General features: G+C 40.0%; 1 protein-coding gene and 2 pseudogenes across 9 annotated transcripts in view; 2 read left to right on the top strand and 1 right to left on the bottom strand.

Moving 5' to 3' along the window:
• The window catches only part of TERB1 (telomere repeat binding bouquet formation protein 1), a 45,095-nt gene that overhangs the window by 768 nt on the left and 21,393 nt on the right, over positions 1 to 22,934 (bottom strand). For 6 of the 7 annotated variants that reach the window (XM_082607703.1, XM_082607701.1, XM_082607704.1 and 3 more), the window contains 6 exons: positions 21,768 to 21,925; positions 10,395 to 10,744; positions 9,013 to 9,077; positions 8,627 to 8,722; positions 3,543 to 3,692; positions 2,729 to 2,794 (listed from right to left, as the gene is read on the bottom strand). In XM_082607703.1, the coding sequence (XP_082463829.1) occupies positions 2,729 to 2,794; positions 3,543 to 3,692; positions 8,627 to 8,722; positions 9,013 to 9,077; positions 10,395 to 10,744; positions 21,768 to 21,925 (885 nt within the window). Of the gene's footprint in view, positions 1 to 2,728; positions 2,795 to 3,507; positions 3,693 to 8,626; positions 8,723 to 9,012; positions 9,078 to 10,394; positions 10,745 to 21,767; positions 21,926 to 22,934 lie in introns of those variants that run through there. The other variant, XM_082607707.1, reaches the window with a different exon arrangement.
• Positions 14,788 to 15,456, top strand: LOC309795400 (inhibitor of growth protein 1-like; annotated as a pseudogene). The gene has a single exon. The product of its transcript is annotated as an inhibitor of growth protein 1-like (transcript).
• On the top strand, positions 15,927 to 16,452 carry LOC309795401 (large ribosomal subunit protein eL20-like; annotated as a pseudogene). Its single transcript has one exon. The product of its transcript is annotated as a large ribosomal subunit protein eL20-like (transcript).

Genomic DNA, 22,934 nt, shown 5'->3' with positions numbered 1-22,934 from the left:
CCCTTAAGCTTTTTAATTCACTGTTAATTCACATTATCACTGTGGGTAGATACAGATGAGGAAGAGTTTTTGTATTTCCAATTAAGGCTGCTATTTACTTTAGTAGGACCTTGAATAGCTATGCCGGGACAACCTTCGAAAATCTTGCCTTTGCATGTCATGACTGTTAGTCCATCTCTCCTCAGATAGGAGCCATAGTTCAGATCTTTTAAAGCAGGAGGGGAAAATCTTACCAGCAGAAGGCTAAGAAATCAATGAAAATAATGTCTAAATATTACTTAATGGTATTCCTTAGAATGCAGGCTCCATGAAGACTGGAACTTTTGTCTGTTTTACTCCCCATGTGTCCCCAGTGCCTAAGACAGTGTCTGACACATAGTAGGTGATCAATAAATATTTGTTGACAGAAAAATGTTACTACCAGTAAAAACTGTTTTAAAACTTATCAATGAAGTTACGTCTTACTTGGGCCTACTGGAAAACTGTGGTTATCTGAGAAATAGATGATTTCAACTTCACTTGCTAAATGATTTGAACTCATTATAATCAGGACCAGATGGGTTATTATAACATTCAAAATATTGGGTCCTGGGGTTGTTCATGTAGAGCCAATCCCCACTTTTCCCCTGCAGTTGCCATCTCACTGGCTTCTACACTTAAATTAGCATCTGTGCCAAATACCTCAAAGGTTACCACAGCAGCATAGTTGGCAGACTAGAAGGAAACAGCTCTCTACACCACAAGACTCTCTTCTGTGACTTCTTTAGTGCTCCTCCTAATACTGATAGGGCATTAGAAAAAAGCAGGGAAAAATAGGCAAGAGGGCTCAGTCCTAGAGACTCTTATTTTTCAAACCCTCTCAAGATATCAATCCATCCTAAAAGAGAGCCTTGCCCCCAAGGCTCTTTAAATACTTAGATGCTGCAAATGGTCCCTTCTCAAAAGAAGAGTCTCAAATTTGAGTGTAACCTATAACCAAATGAAAGGTGATGAATGTCTCTAGTATGAAAGGGAAATTTATTAAGAGGGGGAAAAATGGCAGTACATCAAATATTCCTGGCCTGCTTGTAAAAGAGATGTAAGACCAATCTAATCACTACCTCCTCAAGATGCCTTTTTAAATTTGAAAAAAGCAGGCCAACTTATTAACTATTGGATTTTAGCTAAGCAACTCGAACCTACAAAAAAGATGTAGGTATTTACGAGCTGAAAGTGACTTAACAGTATTTAGGATCCCTCTGTATAATCAATATATAACCATAATTATGTATATTTCATGATGCTCTGCAAATGATTTTACTATGAAAAATGATTATAGAATACTTTTAGTTGTTATATATTTGCTTTTAAGACATGTTGCTCAAGAAATTCTATTATTGGGCTTCCCTGGTGGCGCAGTAGTTGAGAGTCCGCCTGCCGATGCAGGGGACACGCGTTCGTGCCCCAGTCTGGAAAGATCCCACATGCCGCGGAGCGGCTGGGCCCGTGAGCCATGGCCGCTGAGCCTGCGCGTCCGGAGCCTGTGCTCCACAATGGGAGAGGCCACAACAGTGAGAGGTCCGCGTACCGCAAAAAAAAAAAAAAAAAAAAAAAAGAAATTCTTTTATTAATTTGATGCCAACTCCTTGTCAAAAAGATTTCCAACTGCAACGTTTCTATGGAAAAATACCCTTTTTCTAACAGTTTCTACAGAAAATATTAACTTCAAAAAGTGGGCTACCCTGTAGTGGTACTGCGCTTAATTTTAATTTGTATGCAGAAATTTTAACCTAGAAAAAGACCTAGTTATAAAAAGTAAATTTGAAATTTCTTTCAAGGTTTTGGCAGTGAAAATGGCCAAACAAAAGTATGTGGCAAAATGTTTCCTGGATGGATCAAGTCCAAATGTCTTCACAATAAATAACAGAATGGCTCTACAGATATTACTAATTTCAAGGTGACTTTGACAAGGAGTGTACTCAACTGCTTAGTCTTACTCTGCACATACTAACTCCATGTGAACAGAAGATAATGGTAATGTTCTTGCAGCCTTGTGATAAATTTGAAATGGTGATAAACCTGAAATGGTGATTAACCCTGTAGTTAAAGAAAAACTCCTGTAAATTAACTCATAGTTTAGAAGTATTTTAATTTTTAAACAGGGCTCTAAGGTTTATACTATTTGTCTCTTCAATTTTGATTGTTCAGAGTGCTACAGATGTGAACCAAAATCTTCTGCAAAATTTGTCTGAAGCACTTGTGCACAGGAGAATAATTTTGCTCTTAAAACAGAAAAGTGATCCAGAGGATAGAAAAGGGGATTCTGGAGAAAGACAGGCTTGCATTTGAATCTAAGTTCTGCCATTTGCCAACTCATTGGCAAATTTCAGCTATTTTCCTACTGCTATGCAACCTAAAAGAAAACAAATTAAAGTGGGAATAAAATAATAGCTTATCTTACGTTATTATATGAAATAAAGCAAATAACATGTATAAAACATCTAACACATAGGAGGTTCTTAATAAATGTTAGTTTTCTCCTGCCCCTTCCCCAGCTGGAAAGTAACAGATGAGCAAGCAACATGAAAAAGGGAAGAGGGAAGCCTCTTTTGTCAGGAAGTATGACCCTCATCAGAAGCAAGGGTTATCATTTAAAAGCCATTAATGATGTGACTGAGAACAATCATTCAGCTGTTCTTTTTCAGGAATATATGAAATTTATATTTATTTTTTAATTAAATATATTCACTTATTCCTCCAGGGGTAGTAGATTCATTATTGAGTTTTTGTCTTCTACGTGGGGTCAGCAGAATTTCTGAAAAATACAGAAAACATTTAGTGTACTTAGAGTATCAATCTGAGTAGTATCACATCAATTCCATTAGTATGAGATTCCCTTTTTCCCCCTTTTAATGGGAATCCTTAGGTGGATTAGGAAGAATTTTTAAATTACTAGAGACTAAATCTACTCCCTGGGAACATTTTAAATCACAGTTGCTCAGAGACAGATTTTCTTTTCAACATTATTTTACCCTTTATCTTTTAATATACTTAATGTTCTAGATCATAGTTCAGAAGGTATGGTTATAATTATAGTTTTGGTTTTTTTTAACATCTTTATCGGACTATAATTGCTTTACATTGTTGTGTTAGTCACTGCTGTATAACAAAGTGAATCAGCTATACGTATACGTATATCCCCATATCTCCTCCCTCTTGCGTCTCCCTCCCACCCTCCCTATCCCACCCCTCTAAGTGGTCACAAAGCACCGAGCTGATCTTCCTATGCTATGCCGCTGCTTCCCACTAGCTATCTATTTTACATTTGGTAGTGTACATATGTCCATGCCGCTCGCTCACTTCGTTCCAGCTTACCCTTCCCCCTCCCCGTGTCCTCAAGTCCATTCTCTATGTCTGCGTCTTTATTCCTGTCCTGCCCCTAGGTTCTTCAGAACCTGTTTTTTTTTTTTTTGATTCTATATACATGTGTGTTAGCATATGGTATTTGTTTTTCTCTTTCTGACTTACTGTAATTACAGTTTTAAAATTGCTGAATTAATTACTTTTGTTACAGATAAGTGACTTCCTTAGTTCACTTTTATATCTGTCTTCAGCTTCCACAATGACTTTGTGACGATCACATTGGTACAGGCAAGAGTGTAAGAGCTTGCTAAAAGTTCGGCTATTCAGGGATTTTCCTACTGCTATGCAACCTAAAAGAAAACAAATTTAAGTGATGTATAGATGTTACAAAAAATCCAATAACAAATTTATGAAAGCAAATATCTTTATGATGGTAACTGAAGTGAAATCAGCAACTTAACTATAAATACGTCAAGAAACTCCAAGTCATGTCATGCGAGAGAGTAAAGACAACAAATATAATACAATGAAATAAGTGTTGCCATAGCAGTGTGAACAGAGTTATGGTGATACAGAAAAGCAGCATCTACCTTGGCCTAATTCTGAGCAGGAGTCACTATCAGGGAAGATATCCAAAGGAAGTGACCCTTATGCCCAGTCGTCTTCTTTTTCTTTTAATGTTTTACTATGGAACATTTCAAACACACGAGAATAAAGAGAAAAGTATAATTACCCACCACGTATCCATCATCCAGCTTCAACAATTATTAACTCATGGCCAGTCATATTTCATCTTCCCCCACCTACTCAGCTCTGCCCCCCATGTACACACTGGATTATGAAGGTTGCAGTGTGCATTCTAGTGTCATTTCATCTGTAAATACTTCATATGCATTCTTAACAGATAAGAACTCTTTTTTAAAAAAACACTTACTTTGTTTTATTTTTTTAAATGGCAAAACCACTATACACCTAAGAAAATTATGCTTAATACAATCTAATATCCAGTCAGTGTTCAAATTTCCCCATCATTTCAAAACTTTCTCTCTACAGTTGGTTTATGATCCAAACAAGGTCCGCCATTACATTCAGCTGATATGTCTCTTGAGTTTCTTTTAATCTACGAATTCCCCTCTCTTCCTCTTTGTCATTTACTTGTTGTAGACCCTGGGTCATTTGTAATGTGCAGTTTCCCAAAGGCTGGGTTTTGCTGATTACAACCTAGTTGCATCCTTTAAAATATTCCTGAGTGCCCAAGAAACTAGTAATTAGATCTAGATGATTGATCAGATTCAGGTTCAATTGTTTTTAGTAGAACTCCTCACAGGTAGTATTGTGTACTTCTTACTGCATCACATTAACAGGAACATAAAGTCTGACTATCTCTCTTTTTATGATATTAAGATTGATCAGTAGGTTCAGGTAATGTTAGCCACATCCATCCATTATAAAGTTCTCTATCCACCTGTCACCTACAGGAAAAGTTAGCCAGGCAGAAAGTTGGCAAGGATGAGGACATTTCAAGTACAAAGAACACGTGCAAAAGCACAGAAGAGTAAAAAAGCATAGTGTGTTCAGAGAATCACAGGTACTGTGTGTGGCTGGAGTATAAGGTATGAGAGAACTGTGGGAGAAAAGTTGAGGTTGGTAAGGGATGCAAGGGGCCAGGTCAAAAACGGTCTTGAAAGACATCTTAAGGATTTTTAACTACTATCTTCAAGTCAATGGGAAGAACTGAAGGATATTTATTAAGCAGGGAAATGACAAGATTTGTCTACAGAAAGCTCAACTGAAGGTAAGAGGATCAGTTGAGGGGTAACTTAAACAGTCCAGATAAATGAGGGGATTCTGAAACACAGCATTTGCAGGGAGAATGCAGAGATTTCTGAGGTAAAATTGGTGAATAATGAGCTGTCGGGGTAAGGGAGACGTTTAGGACAATTCGATTGTAATGGATCGAATGGCAAAGTTTGGAATAAGCATGGCACATTTCTGGTGGACTTAAACAGAACAAATTGCAGTAAAATTTAACAAGTGGAAGCAGGACAAAGTTCCACACAATTCTAAAAGCCAGGCAGAGAGTTCGATTTAGTGAGTTACAGAGAAGCACTGAGGGTTCTTTAGCATGGTGACATGATACAAAGCACATATGAGGAAGAGAAGTTAATAGCAATACACGTTACTTGGGGGTTGGTGAGACTTGAGACTGAAAGACCGCTAGTAATTTAGGCATGAAGGAAAAGGGGCCTGTGTGGGAAAGAAAGAAAGAACCAAATATGATAGACTAGAAATAGGGGATGTAAGGAGAAAAGATAGTTATAGATGATTCAAGGTTTGAAATCTGGGGGGCCAGAAGAATAATGGCAACACTAATAAAAATGGAGTGGCTGGAGGGGGGCAGTTTAAGAGGGAGAAAGATGTTTTGTTTTGAATACATTAAGCTTGAAATAACAAAATATTAAAGTGAGTATGTCCTAGGTACAGCTGGAAATGGAAGAATGAGGCTATAACCCGAGGTAGAAGTGCAGTGTGGAGATACAGATTTGAAAATCATTGGTAAAATGATAGATGATGCCACAAAAGTAAATGCTGCAGCAGAGTTGAGTAGACTATATATTGGGGGGAGTATCTGTAGAAATTTGGCAGGAAGATAAGATAAAGGAATAAAGATGATAAAATGGAGAGCTTTATAGACTGTAAACTTCCTGAAGTGAGGACTGAGTTCTATTCATCTCTGATTCCAGTGCCTGCTGCAGAATAAGCACTCCCTAAGTGTCTGCAAAATGAATGGTCACTGAGGGAGCAAAGCAACTAGGAAGGAACTATCTCAAACAAACTAAGGGATGAAAGGGATAACAGTTATAGAGCATCCATTCTCCAAACTGGAATATTTTTGACCAGAGGTTCCCAACTGTCTTACTCTGTGGCATCTTTAACATCTTGGTGATTGGGACTTCCCTGGTGGCGCAGTGCTTAAGAATCCGCCTGCCAATGCAGAAGACTCGGGTTCGATCCCTGGTCCAGGAAGATCCCACATGCTGTGGAGCAACTAAGCCCGTGCACCACAACTACTGAGCCCACATGCCGCAACTACTGAAGCCCCTGCACCTAGAGTGCGTGCTCTGCAGCAAGAGAAGCCCGCGCACCGCAACAAAGAGTAGCCCCCACTCACTGCAACTAGAGAAAGCCCATGCGCAACAATGAAGACCCAACACAGCCAAAAAAAAATTAAAAAAAAAAAAAAAGATCTTGGTGATTTTTTCACAGCACCCTTAGGCCAAAAGAAATACCAAATGTTCTGTTAGGTCCAAAACAACTCAATACATATTTATGGTCTAACAACTTGGTAGCCATTTAAAAAAATAATAGACCTAAATTTGAAATATATATATATTTGTATTTCATTCTTATTAATTACAATTACTTCCTAATGGGATTTGTGCAACAATTGGGTACAGAACAAGTTCTCAAAACTTGTAATCAGACTGGACACTGCCACCCTCATTTCCTGTTCCACACTGATTTTCACGTGGTGCTTGCTTTTTAAAAATCACAACAACTGGGACTTCCCTGGTGGTGCAATGGTTAAGAATCCGTCTGCCAATGCAGGGGACACGGGTTCGAACCCTGGTCTGGGAAGATCCCACATGCCACAGAGCAACTAAGCCCGTGTGCCACAACTACTGAGCCTGTGCTCTAGAGCCCACGTGCCACAACTACTGATGCCCACAACAAGATAAGCCACCGCAATAAGCCTGTGCACCACAACGAAGAGTAGCCCCCGCTCACCACAACTAGAGAAAGCCTGCGTGCAGCAACAAAGACCCAACGCAGCCAAAAAAAAATTAATTAATTAATTAATTTAAAAAAATCACAACAACCACTGAAAACCCAGCTCCACAAAGACGTGACATCATCAAAAGAGATGTAGTACAATCTAATGGTGAAACTGTGAACTACTTTGAGCTAGCAGTTTACATGGTGTCCAGAAGATGTTGACCATTTTGTGTTTCACTTATAAAATTTTAAATATTGTGTAGTGCCCTTGTGAGTTCACTGCAGAGCCCCAGGGAGCTCGGGTGGACAGTTTGGGAACTATGGCTTTCAAATGAGAGGAGAGGATTTCAAGGAATGGTAGTTGACAGTGCAGAGATACTAAAGACAATAAGAATCTTTTAAAAAGTCATGGTTTGGGGGTTAAAAAAGAAGTTTCAGGTAACCTTTAACATTAAAGTTTAGTAGAATGGCAATAAAAGAAGCTAGACTGCAGGGAGTTAAGGGAAAGAATATGCTGAAAGAGAAGGGAACAAGAGCAGGAATCTGGTAATAGATGGTGGAAGAAAGAATAGATGAATACTTGAAGGGATAGCAAATCACACAAAGTATTTGGGTATTTTTTAAGATGAGGAGAAATGAACATAGTTTAAGTTGGGACAAATGGAGTTAATGAATAAAAAGGGACTAAAGAGAAAGCCTACACAAGTATTATTATAAAATGGGGAGAAAACATAGATGGGATTTGGATTATAGCTAGATATCAGTGTTAGAGTAAAAGAGATAAACCCTTCATCTAAGACAGAAGAATAGTAATATTTTGAGCCTAATGTGGAATAGCCTCAGTTTTCTCCAAAGAGCAGGGTGCAACAGTAAGAGTAAACAAAGAGCAAATACTGGGATATGAAGGAGAAGAAAGGATGGAATAAGCACTGTGGAATTCTGGATTATTCATAATCCAGAATATATACCTATTTATTGGCTCTCTGAAAATATAAAAAATATTTACCTTACTCGGTAAAGTTAAACTTATAGATGGTGACAGAAAGAGAATAATAAAGTAATTTTTTAAGAGTATTAGCTGCTGAACCGGTTTGCAGGGCAGAAATTGAGACACAGATGTAGAGAACAAACCTATGGACACGAAGGGGGGAAGCGCTGGAGGGGGGTGGTGGTGCTGTGATGAACTGGGAGATTGGGATTGACATATATACACTAATATGTATAAAATGGATAACTAATAAGAACCTGCTGTATAAAAAAATAAATAAAATAAAATTCAAAAAAGAAAAAAGAGTATTAGCTGCATTGATTCATATGAGCAAATATTGGGAACACAGACTAATGCAGATAGAAGGTATTAATTTGAGTGTTTTATGAGACCCCAGATTGTTATTTCTCCAAAGGGAATGAACTTTAAATCACACAGGTAGAACTATTACAAATTCTAGTTAATTAATATCATATAAAGCTTTAATTATGAAACAACTACAATTAAAAAAATATTTACCTGAGCATCTATACTTCAATATTTTGGAACAATTGTCTGTTGCAAGAAAACCAATGACTTCTTTATTTATTATATCTGAACATAATGTAAATGGATCTGGGGGAAAAATTGCAAAATGAAAGATATTTTGATTAGTGAAAAGGACCTGATGTTTATAAGATTTATTAATTCTCAAGAGTTTCATAAACTGTAGCCCAGTACTACACTTCCAGTCATCCTAGTGGATATACGGAAAGGATATCAATAAAAGGTGACTGAGGCATTTAGACCAGAAAGAGAGTCAAAGCCATGGCTTATATGTTAGAGGGAAGGTATTACTTTTAGCCATATTAATCACCTAAATATGTTTTCTTGAACAATCAAAGAAGAAACATTTTTAGTCATACCTGTTACTGGTAACTGCTGCTTTGTGTTTTTGGCAATAGGAGTTGGATGTTTAAAAATATGGTCACTAAAAGAAAATAGACACCAGATTAATAAAAGTAAACATATTGTTTGGTGTGTGAACAAATCTTTCCGTAAGCAGTAGTGTGATTCTGATGTTTGACAGGCAGAAAGAGCTGGAGTCAGGATCTACCAAAATCTACCAAATTCTGCCAAAGTATGGTATGCAATGGTTATAGCCTTGTTTCTAAAAGTGGAGTTAACTACTATATATAATAAAAAATAGATAAACAATAAGGACCTATAGTATAGAACAGGGAACTTTATTCAATATCTTGTAATAATGTATAATGGAAAAGAATCTGATAAAGTATATATATGTGTGTATGTGTGTGTGTATAAATATATATATATATAACTGAATCACTTTGCTGTACACCTGAAACATTGTAAATCAACTCTACTTCAATTAAAAAAAAAAAAAGTGGAGTTAAACAAGACTCCAGAGGTCAATAATACTGATGCCAGCAGAAACATGGAAGAAAAAGTTATAAAAGAGGAAAACAGGAAGGAAGGAGGGCAAAAAAGAGGAAATAACAAATTCATTGGGCCAGAGGGCAAGAAGGTTGGCCCAAGAGCATATCCCACTACTTCCAATTCTATATCCCTGAGAAATCGGGTTAAAATTACATGAAGAACAGTTTTGAAAAGGAAAAAGGGGGTGTGATGATGTAATCCATCTGTCTAACACTTAGTTTACCCTGCAGCACCCCCAGAACACAGCACCATTCTCTTCAGTTTCCCTCCTAGCCCAGTAACTATCAGAAGAGCAGAACACAAGAAAGGCTTTAGGAAGAAAAGCTGCAGTTCCAGGTCCAGCCCCACAGGCTACCCATGAGCGAGAAAGGACATATACTGGAGGTGAGGTACAGGAAACAAATGAAAAGACAAGCCTAAACCAGATTTTCATCACACCTTACTCCCTTTTATCAAGTTAAACTTACAAACTGGCTTTTGGTAAATTGTTGATGGATTATCAATACGTGCATTGTTATTTCAGCTACAGAGGTTCAGTTTAAGTTTTCTGAGTATCCCTTCTAAAATTCAAATCTGATCGTGTCACTCAATTTAAAATCGTCAGCGGCTCCCTACACTCTATAAGTTATAACAGAAAATCTTGAGTAGTATTACATGCAAGGCCCTAGATGAATTAGCCCACACTGGCCCATCCAAACTCCTTTCCCAACATTTCCTACATTAGCTTCCTCCTAAAACCATGCTTATCATTTCTACATCCCAGTGTTTAAGAGTATGGCACATAGTACTACACACACACACACACACAAATGCTGAATAAAAGTTAGAAACAATTATTAAACTATACCTTGATTGAGAAACAAAATTCTTTTTTTCAAAGGTTGTTTCTTCACGTAAGTTTTGATTGCAGTTTGAATTGGCTTTACATAAAGTCTTATTTTGCCCACTCTCCCTATAACAAGCATTAACTGGATTTGCACTCTTTAACAGGCTCTTCATTTGATCATCATTTGTACATGCTTTAGACATGACTTCATGGGACTTATAACTCTGAAGCTTTCTAGACTGGCTTTTATCCCTATCTTCTGCTTTGGGACCTCCACCACTGCTATCTGCATGGAGGTGTTTCAATGTATTTTGAATATTTATGTTCATAGATGAAACATAATCCTCATATTTTTCTCTTTGTACTCTTTCCTGTAATGTAAAAATAAGTAAATAATTTCAGAATAATCATTTGCTTTATAATTCAATTTACACTCCCTTTAAATAATGCAGAAAAAGTTTATGATTGTCAATAGAATATACATTATAAAGGGGGTGGTTTACATTAGGAAGGAAGGGGAGAATATTCATTAAATGATTTGGGGCCATTGGGTAGTCAACTGGGGAAAAAGATAAACTGAATACATATCTCACAATATATACAAAAATTAAGTAAAAATTAACTAAATATTTAGATATAAAAAAATGAAATTGTATATGTTCTAAAAGAAACCATGATGTTTCAATATTCTCAATGGGAGGAATACCTTTCCAAGTATTACAAAAAATCAATAAATCATAAAAGAAAAACCTATACTTTACCACATAAAAAAAGTTTTTTAAGTTCTGCTAGAGATGGAGAATATTGGGGGGTGGGGACCCAGAGGAAAAAAGGGCCAAAAGCAAAATCAAATACAAATCAAAACAGCTAGAAAGAATATGTATGTCATATCTTGAGCTACAGTAGAATTTTTCTAGTAACATTTATAAAAAGCTACTACAATGAACTATGAAAAAGATCAGTAACAGTGTAGAAACATAGGCAAAGGAGATGAACAGTTCACAAGAAAGGAAATATAAATAAATAGCTCTTACACATATGAAGAAGACTCCATCTCACTTTAATAAGAGAAATAGACATTAAAGGTAAATGAGATATCTTTCTTTATTTTATTTTTTTTACTTTTTGGCCCCACCGCACAGCATGTGGGATCTTAGTTCCCCGACCAGGGATCGAACTGGCACCCCCTTCATTGGAAGTCCGGAGTCTTAACCACTGGACCGCCAGGGAAGTCCCATAGGCATCTTTCTTCATCTATGACATTGGCAAAGATCAAAAGGGTATAGGGAAACATTCTGTACATTATGGGGGAGAGTGTAAACTGGTACACCTCTATGGAGAAACAATTTGACAGTATCTTTCATAATAAAAACTGAGGGACTTCCCTGGTGGCACAGTGGTTAAGAATCCGCCTGCCAATGCAGGGGACACTGGCATGATCCCTGGTCTGAGAAGATCCCACATGCCACGGAGCAACTAAGCCTGTGTGCCACAACTATTGAGCCTGAGCTCTAGAGCCCATGAGCCACAACTACTGAAGTCCGTGCACTCTAGGGCCCACGTGCCATAACTACTAAGCCCACGTGCTACAACTACTGAAGCCCACGCACCTAGAGCCCGTGCTCTGCAACAAGAGAAACCACCGAAATGAGAAGCCCACGCACTGCAAAGAAGAGTAGCCCCCGCTGGCCACAACTAGAGCAAGAAAAGCCCACATGCAGCAATGAAGACCCAATGCAGCACAAAACAAACAAACAAACTAAAAAAACACTGTGTATTTCTTTTTTAAAAATCCTATAGATATACTTTTACATGTGCAAAATGTTAATGTTATTAACTGCAGTATGGTTTGTAATAGCTAAAAGTTGGAACCTGAAAGTTCATCTCAAGGGGAACTAGCATATCCACCAGTGGAATACTCTGCAATTGTAAGATATATAGGTAGACAGATAGATAGATAGGGCTTCCAGGTAAAGATGATGACTTTAACACCCATATTTATTTTTGTTCCTTCCAAAAAAACAATTAGAACAACAGTTCTTAAAAAGGCATAGGTGGACTTCCCTGGTGGCGCAGCAACGAAGACCCAACACAGCTAAAAATAAATAAATAAACAAATTTATTTAAATAAATAAATAAATAATAAAAAGGCATAGGGATTTCCCTGGTGGCATAGTGGTTAAGAATCCGCCTGCCGGGGCTTCCCTGGTGGCGCCGTGGTTGAGAGTCCGCCTGCCGATGCAGGGGACACGGGTTCGTGCCCCGGTCCGGGAAGATCCCACATGCCGCAGAGCGGCTAGGCCCGTGAGCCATGGCCGCTGAGCCTGCGCGTCCGGAGCCTGTGCTCCACAATGGGAGAGGCCACAACAGTGAGAGGCCCGCGTACCGCTAAAAAAACAAACAAACAAACAAACAAACAAAAAAAGAATCCGCCTGCCAATGCAGGGGACATGGGTTTGAACCCTGGTCTGGGAAGATCCCACACACCGCGGAGCAACTAAGCCCATGTGCCACAACTACTGAGGCTGCGCTCTAGAGCCCGTGAGCCACAACTACTGAGCCCGCGTGCGCCTAGAGCCCGTGCTCTGCGACAAGAGAAGCCACCGCAATGAGAAGCCCACGCACCGTAATGAAGAGTAGTTCCCACCTGCCGCGACTAGAGAAAAGTCCGTGTGCAGCAATGAAGACCCAATGCAGCCAAAAAAAAAAAAAAGGCATAAACCCACAAGGAGAAGCATAAATTCCACAAGGAGAAATGGAAGAAGATACAAATGCAACAAAATTTTGGAATTGAAAAGCAGATAGGTGAATGACAGCCTATTTAGCAGACTTGATAAAGTTGAATTTAAATAAATAAAGCAGGGCTTCCCTGGTGGCGCACTGGTTAGGAATCCGCCTGCCAATGCAGGGGACACAGGTTCGAGCCCTGCTCTGGGAAGATTGCACATGCCACGGAGCAACTAAGCCCGTGCGCCACAACTACTGAAGCCCACGCGCCTAGAGCCTGTGCTCCACAACAAGAGAAGCCACCGCAATGAGAAGCCTGCACACTGCAACGAAGAGTAGCCCCTGCTCACTGCAACTAGAGAAAGCCCGCGCACAGCAACAAAGACCCAACATAGCCAAAATAAATAAAAATAAATAAATAAATAAATAGATAAATAAAGCAGACTTAGGCTTCCCTGGTGGCGCAGTGGTTGAGAATCTGCCTGGGCAGGGGACATGGGTTCGATCCCTGGTCCGGGAAGATCCCACATGCCGCGGAGCAACTAAGCCCATGTGCCACAACTACTGAGCCTGTGCTCTAGCGCCTGCATGCCACAACTACTGAAGCCTGCACGCCTAGAGCCCGTGCTGCACAATGAGAGAAGCCACCGCAATAAGAAGCCCGTAGCCCCCGCTCACTGCAACTAGAGAAAGCCCACATGCAGCAACGAAGACCCAACACAGCCAAAAATAAATAAATTTATTAAAAATAAATCAAAATAAAGCAGACTTGAAAGCTGACAATGGGAAAAGCCAAGGAACTAAAATATGCTGCCAAACTCTCAAAAGACTTAGGAACTGGAGGTAGGGTGAAAGTGGGGTTAAAAACAGGAAGGTTGGATGAAAGTTCAAGTAGTTGGATTGCTAGATCCTGACCCCCACATACACACACTCAGCAGGCAGCTGATGGACACCAGAAGGTCCACTCCCTCCCCAAAGATGCAAGTTTAATCTCTGAGGGGGATAAAACAGTCTCTACACTGGAGGACACCAAGCAAAGCTGAAGGCAGAATACTATCACAAAACAAAGACTAAGAAAATATTTACATACTGAATACTAAGACTCCCAAGCTCCTTTTCCCCATTTTGACTCCAGAATATTGGTTCATGATTTCTAGGCAGGAGATTAGACATTGGAGTTTCTCCAAAAAATGACCCAAGTTAATTCTACAAGAATCCAGAGTCAAAATATTTCCAGGAAAGGGGGCAGCGGGCGGTGCGCGCCCCTTCCCGCGCTCGCTCCGCCCGGGCCCTGGCCCCGGCGGCGGGGGACGCACCCGCAGGCCCGCCCGCGCCCTCCACGGGCCTGAGGCCGCAGAGCGCCGGTCCGGCCCGCCAGGTGCCGGTCCCAGGCCCAGGCGGTGTGACTCGCAGATGTAGCGGCGCAGGGTCGGCCAGAGGGGCGGCACCGGCAGGCGGGAGCCTTGCATTTGCAGCGCTGGGCTCCAAGGGATCGCGGGCCGGAGGAAGCGGAAAGCCGCGCAGAGTCACCGGGGACCTCGGTGAACCACGTTGAGCCTCCCAATGGGGAGCAGATCCACCTGGTGAACTACGTGGAGGACTATCTGGACTCCATCGAGTCTCTGCCTTTTGATCTGCAGAGAAACGTCTCTCTCATGCAGGAGATAACCCGAAATACCAAGAAATCCTGCAGGAACTGAATGAGTATTATGAGAAGTTGAAGCAGGAGACGGACGGCGCCCAGTGGAGGAGAGTGCTGCACTGCATTCAGAGGGCCCTGATTCGGAGCCAGGAGCTGGGTGACGAGAAGATCCAGATCGTGAGTCAGATGGTGGAGCTGGTGGAGAACCAGGCCAGACAGGTGGAGAGTCACGTGGAAGTCTTTGAGGCACAGCAAGAGGTCAGTGACACCACTGGCCACAGCAAACCTGGCCAGGATAAGTCAAAAAATGAGACAATCACGCAGGCAGAAAAGCCCAACAACAAGTGGTCCCAGAGACAGCACAACAACGCAGCTAATAATCACGACCATGATTACATCACCTCCGGAATGCCTAAGGAAAAGAAGGCAAAGGCCTCCAAGAAGAAGAAACGCTCCAAGGCCAAAGCCGTGAGGGAAGCATCCCCTGAAGACCTTCCCATTGACCCAAACGTACTGTCTGTGCAATCAGGTCTCCTATGGAGAGATGACCGGCTGTGACAATGACGAGTGCCCCGAGTGGTTCCACTTCTCCTGCGTGGGGCTGAACCATAAACCCAAGGGCAAGTGGTACTGCCCCAAATGTTGAGGGGAGAACGAGAAGACCACGGACAAGGCCCTGGAGAATCCAAAAAGGAGCAGGCCTACAACAGGTAGTGGCAGGCCTGGCTGGACTGAGGCGAGCAGGACAAGCCGTGTATTTATTGCATGGCCACCTGGGTGGGTGCAGGGACTGTACATGTAGCCTTTTAAAGACTGTTGGAAGAGGAGCTCTTTCTCTCGTAGGGACACCGGAGCTCTCTTTGCTTTTCCGCTGGTGCACATATATAACAAGACAGTGGTCTGTGGATCAGCATTTTAGGAACTGCAAATATAGGTTTGAGTTAAACACTCAAAAAAAAAAATTTCCAGGAAGGCTTTTTGCATATGACTCTTACATATTAGTAGCAACCAAAGATCACCAGAAATCTGAAGAAAGCTAGAGACCAGGAAAGAAAGAAATAAGCAAACATCAACAACCAAAGAACACCTGTGAGGAGTAAGATAAAATATGGATTAGAAAAAAAAAACTTTAAAAATGAGAATTGTGCCTTTTCATAGGAGGCATAGAGTGCACACAGAGCGCCATGAAGGCCTCAGGCATACTTCGAGAGTACAAGGTGGTGGGGCGCTGCTGCCCACCCCCAAATGCTGCATGCTACCCCTCTATCACATGAGAATCTTTGCGCCTAATCATGTTGTTTCCAAGTCTCACTTCTGGTACTTTGTGTCTCAGCTGAAGAAGATGAAGAAGTCTTCAGGGAAAACTGTCTACTGTGTACGAGGGTTAGAGAATCTCCCCCTTCAGGTGAAGAACTCTAGCATCTGGCTGCACTATGACTCTCGCAGTGGCACCCATAACATGTACCAGGAGTACCGGGACCTGACTGCAGCAGGTGCCATCACCCAGTGCTACCGAGACATGGGTGCCCAGCCTCGTACCTAGGCCCAACTCTATCCAGATCAGGAAGGTGGAGGAGATGGCAGCCAGCAAGTGCCACCAAACAGCAGTCAACCACTTCTACAACTCCAAGATCACCACTGCCCCACCGGGTCCTGTTTCACCAGCACAAGCCACGCTTCACCACCAAGAGGCCCAACACCTTGTTTTAGATGCAGGGCCTCCCCATCCCCAGGTGTGCCCAATAAACTCTTTGGGAAAACCAGGAGAAAAAATTAGAATTGTCATTGATATATTTAAAAGAAGAATGCCTGTTAAGTCTTAAGTCCATGAAATGAGAATAAGATAATGCAAAGGAGTAAAAAAGAGGCTTTGGTAACTAAAAATATAATAGCAGAAGTGAAAAACTCAATAGGTTAGTTTAAAAAGTAAATATGAGAACATTTCCCAGAATGTAGAACAAAAAAAGAGAAGAAAATAAGAGAGAAATGATAAGAAGGAAGACCAGCTCAAGAAGTCCAACAAATAAATAATAGGAGTTTCAGAAAACAAGGAAAGAGAAAACAGGGAAGCAATCACCACAGTATAATGCTATAAACTTTCCCAGAACTGAAGGACATAAGTCGACAGATTGAAAGGGCCCACTATGTGTATAACACAATGAATGAAAGGAGACTGACACCAATGTACCACACTGTAAAATTTTAAAACAGTGGGGATAAAGATTACATAAGCTTCCAGAAGGTGAACACAGGTCACACCAAAGGATCAGAATGGCTTTGGACCTCAAGAGTAACACTGGAAACTACAAGACTGTGGAGCAACACGTTTAATATACTGAGGTGATTTCCAATCTAGAATATTTTGTCCAACCAAACTATCAATTAATTCTGAAGGCAAAATAAAATTATTTTCATATTAACAAGGTCTCAAAAAATTACATCCTATGTACCCTTTTTCAGAAAGCTACAGAAGAATGTAGCCCAACAAAATGGGAAACTAAACCAAAAAAGAGAGAATGACACAGAATCCAGGAAATCGGAAATCAAGGAAAGATACAAAGAGAATCATTAAGATGATGGTAAAGGAGTATCCCAAGGTAACAGTTGTATACATGACATAAAGGATGTACCAGTTCTTAATTTATTGCTCCTCAACTCCAAACCTATCCTCCTTTGTCCTGCATTGTAAAACTTAAACTAGACTCTATAGACCACTATTCTAGGGCTAGCCAGTGTTAGACTCTGACATCAGAATGTGCTAGATGGGCAATACAAGGATGGAAGAAAAAGAAGGGACTTTTTCTTCTTTTGGTGCCGTACTGTTTTGAGTGGTGACAAGTGGAGGCGGACTTGTACTCTAGGAAATGTTAAAAGAGGTTCATAATTTCTGGGACTTCCTTGGAGGTCCAGTGGTTAAGACTCCATGCTTCCACTGCAGGGGGCATGGGTTCGATGCCTGGTGGGGGAACTAAGATCCTGCATGTCGCACAGTGTGGCCCAATAGAAAAAAAAAAAAAAGAGGTTCATAATTTCTTTAAAATATAATTGTCCGGTGATTCTGCTCTTAGGTATTTATCGAAGAGAAATGAAAATGTACATTACAGGCACAGAAGTGTACACCAACGTTCACATAACATTATTTCTAGTAGCCAAGATCTAGAAGCAACCCAAATGTGTATCAGTTGGTGAATGGATACACAAGTTGTGGTGTGTCCATACTATGGAATATTACTCAGCAGTAAAAAGGAACAAAATATTAATAAAACAACATTGGTGAATCTAAAAAACATTATATATTTAGTGAAATAAATCAAACACAAAATATTATATAATATATGATTCCATTTAAATGAAATTATAGAAACGGAAACTAACGACAGAAAGCAGATCAGTGAATTGCCTAGGCCTGAGGATGGGGAATGGGACTGTCTATAAAGGGACACAAGGAAACATTTTAGGGTGAGTGGACTGTTCTATATCTTGACTGTCCTGATAGTTACACAACTGTATAAAATTATCATAACTCGGGGACTTCCCTGACAGTCCAGTGGTTAAGACTTTGCCTTCCAGTGCAGGGGGTATGGGTTTGATCCCTGGTTGGGAAGCTAAGATCCCATATGCCTCACAGCCAAAAAACCAAAACATAAAACAGAAGCAATATTGTAACAAATTCAATAAAGACTTTAAAAATGGTCCACATCAAAAAAAAAAAAAAGAGATAGAAATATGAACAGAACGATCACAAGTAACGAAATTGAAACTGTGATTTAAAATCTTGCAACAAGCTGGGCTTCCCTGGTGGCGCAGTGGTTGAGAATCTGCCTGCCAATGCAGGGGACACGGGTTCGAGCCCTGGTCTGGGAGGATCCCACATGCCGCGGAGCAACTAGGCCCGTTGGCCACAACTACTGAGCCTGCACGTCTGGAGCCTGTGCTCCTGCAACAAGAGAGGCCGCAATAGTGAGAGGCCTGCGCACCGCGATGAAGAGTGACCCCCACTTGCCACAACTAGAGAAAGCCCTCGCACAGAAACGAAGACCCAACACAGCAAAAATAAATAAATTAATTAATAAACTCCTACCAACAACATCTTCTTAAAATCTTGCAAAAAGCAAAAGTCCAGGACCAGATGGCTTCACAGATGAATTCTATCAAACATTTAGAGAAGAGCTAACACCCATCCTTCTCAAACTCTTCCAAAAAATTTCAGAGGAAGGAACACTCCCAAACTCATTCTATGAGACCACCTTTACCCTGATACCAAAACTAGACAAAGATACTACAAAGAAAGAAAATTACAGACCAATATCACTGATGAATATAGATGCAAAAATCCTCAACAAAATACTAGCAAACAGAATCCAACAACACATTACAAGGATCATACACCATGATCAAGTGGGATTTACCCCAGGGATGCAAGGATTCTTCAATATACGCAAATCAATCAATGTGATACACCATATTAACAAATTGAAGAAGAAAAACCATATGATCATCTCAATAGATGCAGAAAAAGCTTTTGACAAAATTCAACACCATTTATGATAAAAACTCTCCAGAAAGTGGGCATAGAGGGAACCTACCTCAACATAATAAAGGCCATATACGACAAATGCACAGCAAACATCATTCTCAGTGGTGAAAACTGAAAGCATTGCCTCTAAGATCAGGAACAAGACAAAAGGAATACAATTGGAAAAGAAGAAGTAAAACTGTCACTGTTTGCAGATGACATGATATTATATAGAGAGAATCCTAAATATGCCACCAGAAAACTACTAGACCTAATCAATAAATTTGGTAAAGTTGCAGGATACAAAATTAATGCACAGAAATCTCTTGCACTCCTATACAGTAATGATGAAAAATCTGAAAGAGAAATTAAGGAAACACTTCCATTTACCACTGCAACAAAAAGAATAAAATACCTAGGAATAAACCTACCTAGGAAGACAAAGGACCTGTATGCAGAAAACTATAAGACAGTGATGAAAGAAATTAAAGATGATACAAACAGATGGAGAGATATATCATGTTCTTGGATTGGAAGAATCAACATGGTGAAAATGACTCTACTACCCAAAGCAATCTACAGATTCAATGCAATCCCTATCAAATTACCAATGGCATTTTTTACAGAACTAGAACAAAAAATCTTAAAATTTGTATGGAGACAAAAAAGACCCCAAATAACCAAAGCAGTCTCGAGGGAAAAAAATGGAGCTGGAGGAATCAGACTCCCTGACTTCAGACTATACAACAAAGCTACAGTAATCAAGACAACATGATACTGGCACAAAAACAGAAATATAGATCAATGGAACAGGATAGAAAGCCCAGAGATAAACCCATGCACCTATGGTCAACTAATCCATGACAAAGGAGGCAAGGATATACAATGGGGAAAAGACAGTCTCTTCAATAAGTTGTGCTGGGAAAACTGGACAGCTACATGTAAATGAATGAAATTAGAACACTCCCTAACACCATACACAAAAATAAACTCAAAATGGATTAAAGACCTAAATGTAAGACTGGACACTATAAAACCCTTAGAGGGAAACATAGGAAGAACACTCTTTGACATAAATCACAGCAAGATCTTTTTTGATCCACCTCCTAGAGTACTGGAAATAAAAACAAAAATAAACAAATGGGACCCAATGAAACTTAAAAGCTTTTGCAAAGCAAAGGAAACTATAAACAAGATGAAAAGACAACCCTCAGAATGGGAGAAAATATTTTCAAATGAATCAATGAACAAAGGATTAATCTCCAAAATATATATACAGCTCATGCAGCTGAGTATTAAAAAACCAAACAGCCCAATCCAAAAATGGGCAGAAGACCTAAATAGACATTTCTCCAAAGACATACAGATGGCCAAGAAGCACATGAAAAGCTGCTCAACATCACTAATTATTAGAGAAATGCAAATCAAAACGACAATAAGGTATCACCTCACACCAGTTAGAATGGGCATCATCAGAAAATCTACGAACAACAAATGCTGGAGAGGGTGTGGAGAAAAGGGAACCCTCTTGCACTGTTGGTGGGAATGTCAATTGATACAACCACTATGGAGAACAGTATGGAGGTTCCTTAAAAAACTACAAATAGAATTACCATATGACCCAGCAATCCCACTACTGGGCATATAGCCAGAGAAAACCATAATTCAAAAAGACACATGTACCCCAGTGTTCATTGCAGCACTATTTACAATAGCCAGGACCTGGAAACAACCTAAATGCCCATCGACAGACGAATGGATAAAGAAGATGTGGCACATATATACAATGGAATATTACTCAGCCATAAAAAGGAACGAAATTGGGTCATTTGTAGAGACGTGGATGGACCTAGAGACTGTCATACAGAGTGAAGTAAGTCAGAAAGAGAAAAACAAATATCATGTATTAATGCATATATGTGGAACCTAGAAAAATGGTACAGATGAACCGGTTTGCAGGGCAGAAATAGAGACACAGTTGTAGAGAACAAACGTATGGACACCAAGGGGGGAAAGTGGCGGGGGTGCGGTGGTGGTGGGATGAATTGGGAGATTGGGATTGACATGTATACACTAATATGTATAAAATGGATAACTAATAAGAACCTGCTGTATAAAAAAATAAAAAATAAAAAAAGAACCTGCTATATAAAAAAATAAATAAAATTCTAAAATTCAAAATAAATAAATAAAACTTAAAAGATTATCTCTTGGGCTTCCCTGGTGGCGCAGTGGTTGAGAGTCCGCCTGCTGGTGCAGGGGACACTGGTTCGTGCCCTGGTCTGGGAAGATCCCACATGCCACGGAGCAGCTGGGCCCATGAGCCATGGATGCTGAGCCTGTGCGTCCGGAGCCTGTGCTCCGCAACGGGAGAGGCCACAACAGTGAGAGGCCCACGTACCGCAAAAAAAAAAAAGTAACTTGGCAAGAAAAATATTTTACCCTCCAACCTGCATTATTAAAAAATATTTGAATAAAGTTCTACATTCTTTGACACAAAGAAGCCAACCTCATTTCCTTCTGTTTCAAGCTGTTCTATTCTGTGTAGAATTTCCTTCGCTTTCTTCCAGTAATCTTCAAGATTCTTCTCTTTCATATTTATGTCCTTTAATTGTTCTTCATTTTCATCAAAAGAATATTCTCCTAGACTTAGAGATAACTTCTCAGCTTTATAATATGGGAAAAATAGTGAGTTTTTCCATTACTAGAAATGTTATTTTAACACTTTAAATAAGGACAAACTCATACCCCATACCCCCTTCTCTAAATTTTGCACATCCAAACCATCTTAACTGCCTAAGTGGTACTGAAAATAAGTGGAAAGCAAGTGCTTGGCAGAGGCTGAGGACACAAAGAGTCATAAATTAGATTTTACTCTTCAGAATTATAGAGAAAAGAAAATAGCAAGAAAACATGTTATGCTAGGCATATAAACACCCTCAGGTTTACGGCTACTGGTTTTAAAGTAGTTTTTTTTTTTAACATAGTTTCCATGAAGTGGTTCCTTCCTATATTCTTTTAAATTCTCTTTTTACATCATGTGGCAGCAGTTTTCTTCCAAAAGACCAAAATCCTGTTCATGGCCACTTCCTCTATGCTTCAGCCGTCAATTCCTTCAATGCACCAGGCTCCCTCCTCTCACAGGACATTTGTGCCTCACTGTTGCATATGCCTGAGACACTGGACCATAACAAACTCCCTTCTTTTCACCTAATTAACTCTCTACATTCAGATCTCAGCTGAAGAATCACTTCCTCCCAAAGCCTTTTCTGCTCCAAGTCTAGGTCACAGCCCCTGTTACAGGTTAAGATCTGTGCTCCATCCATTCTTAACCTGTATGTTAATTTATAATAACACATTCATTTTGGGGATTATTCAATTACTACCTATTTCTCTAGTTACACTAAGCTCTGTAAACACATAGACTGTTGTATCTTATCACTGTATCCCTAATGCCTAGCACAGTGCCTGGCAAATAAGAGACACTCAAACATTTTTTAAATAAATAAATGAAGGTACTTTATGTTATGATTTAATCATAAGTCACTTGTAGCCCTCAAATTTAAGTCCTACAGCTAAATCTGTCCACACTGCATTAAATAAGTCAATTATCTATACTGTTGTTCTCTTCCATATAAGTTTTTTACACACTGTAGTACTCTAGTTGTCACGTCAA

This window comes from Mesoplodon mirus (assembly GCF_964341445.2).
Source record: "Mesoplodon mirus genome assembly, chromosome: 19".
Classification (NCBI taxonomy): Eukaryota; Metazoa; Chordata; class Mammalia; order Artiodactyla; family Ziphiidae; genus Mesoplodon; species Mesoplodon mirus.
This window is presented reverse-complemented; position numbering and strand designations above follow the sequence as displayed.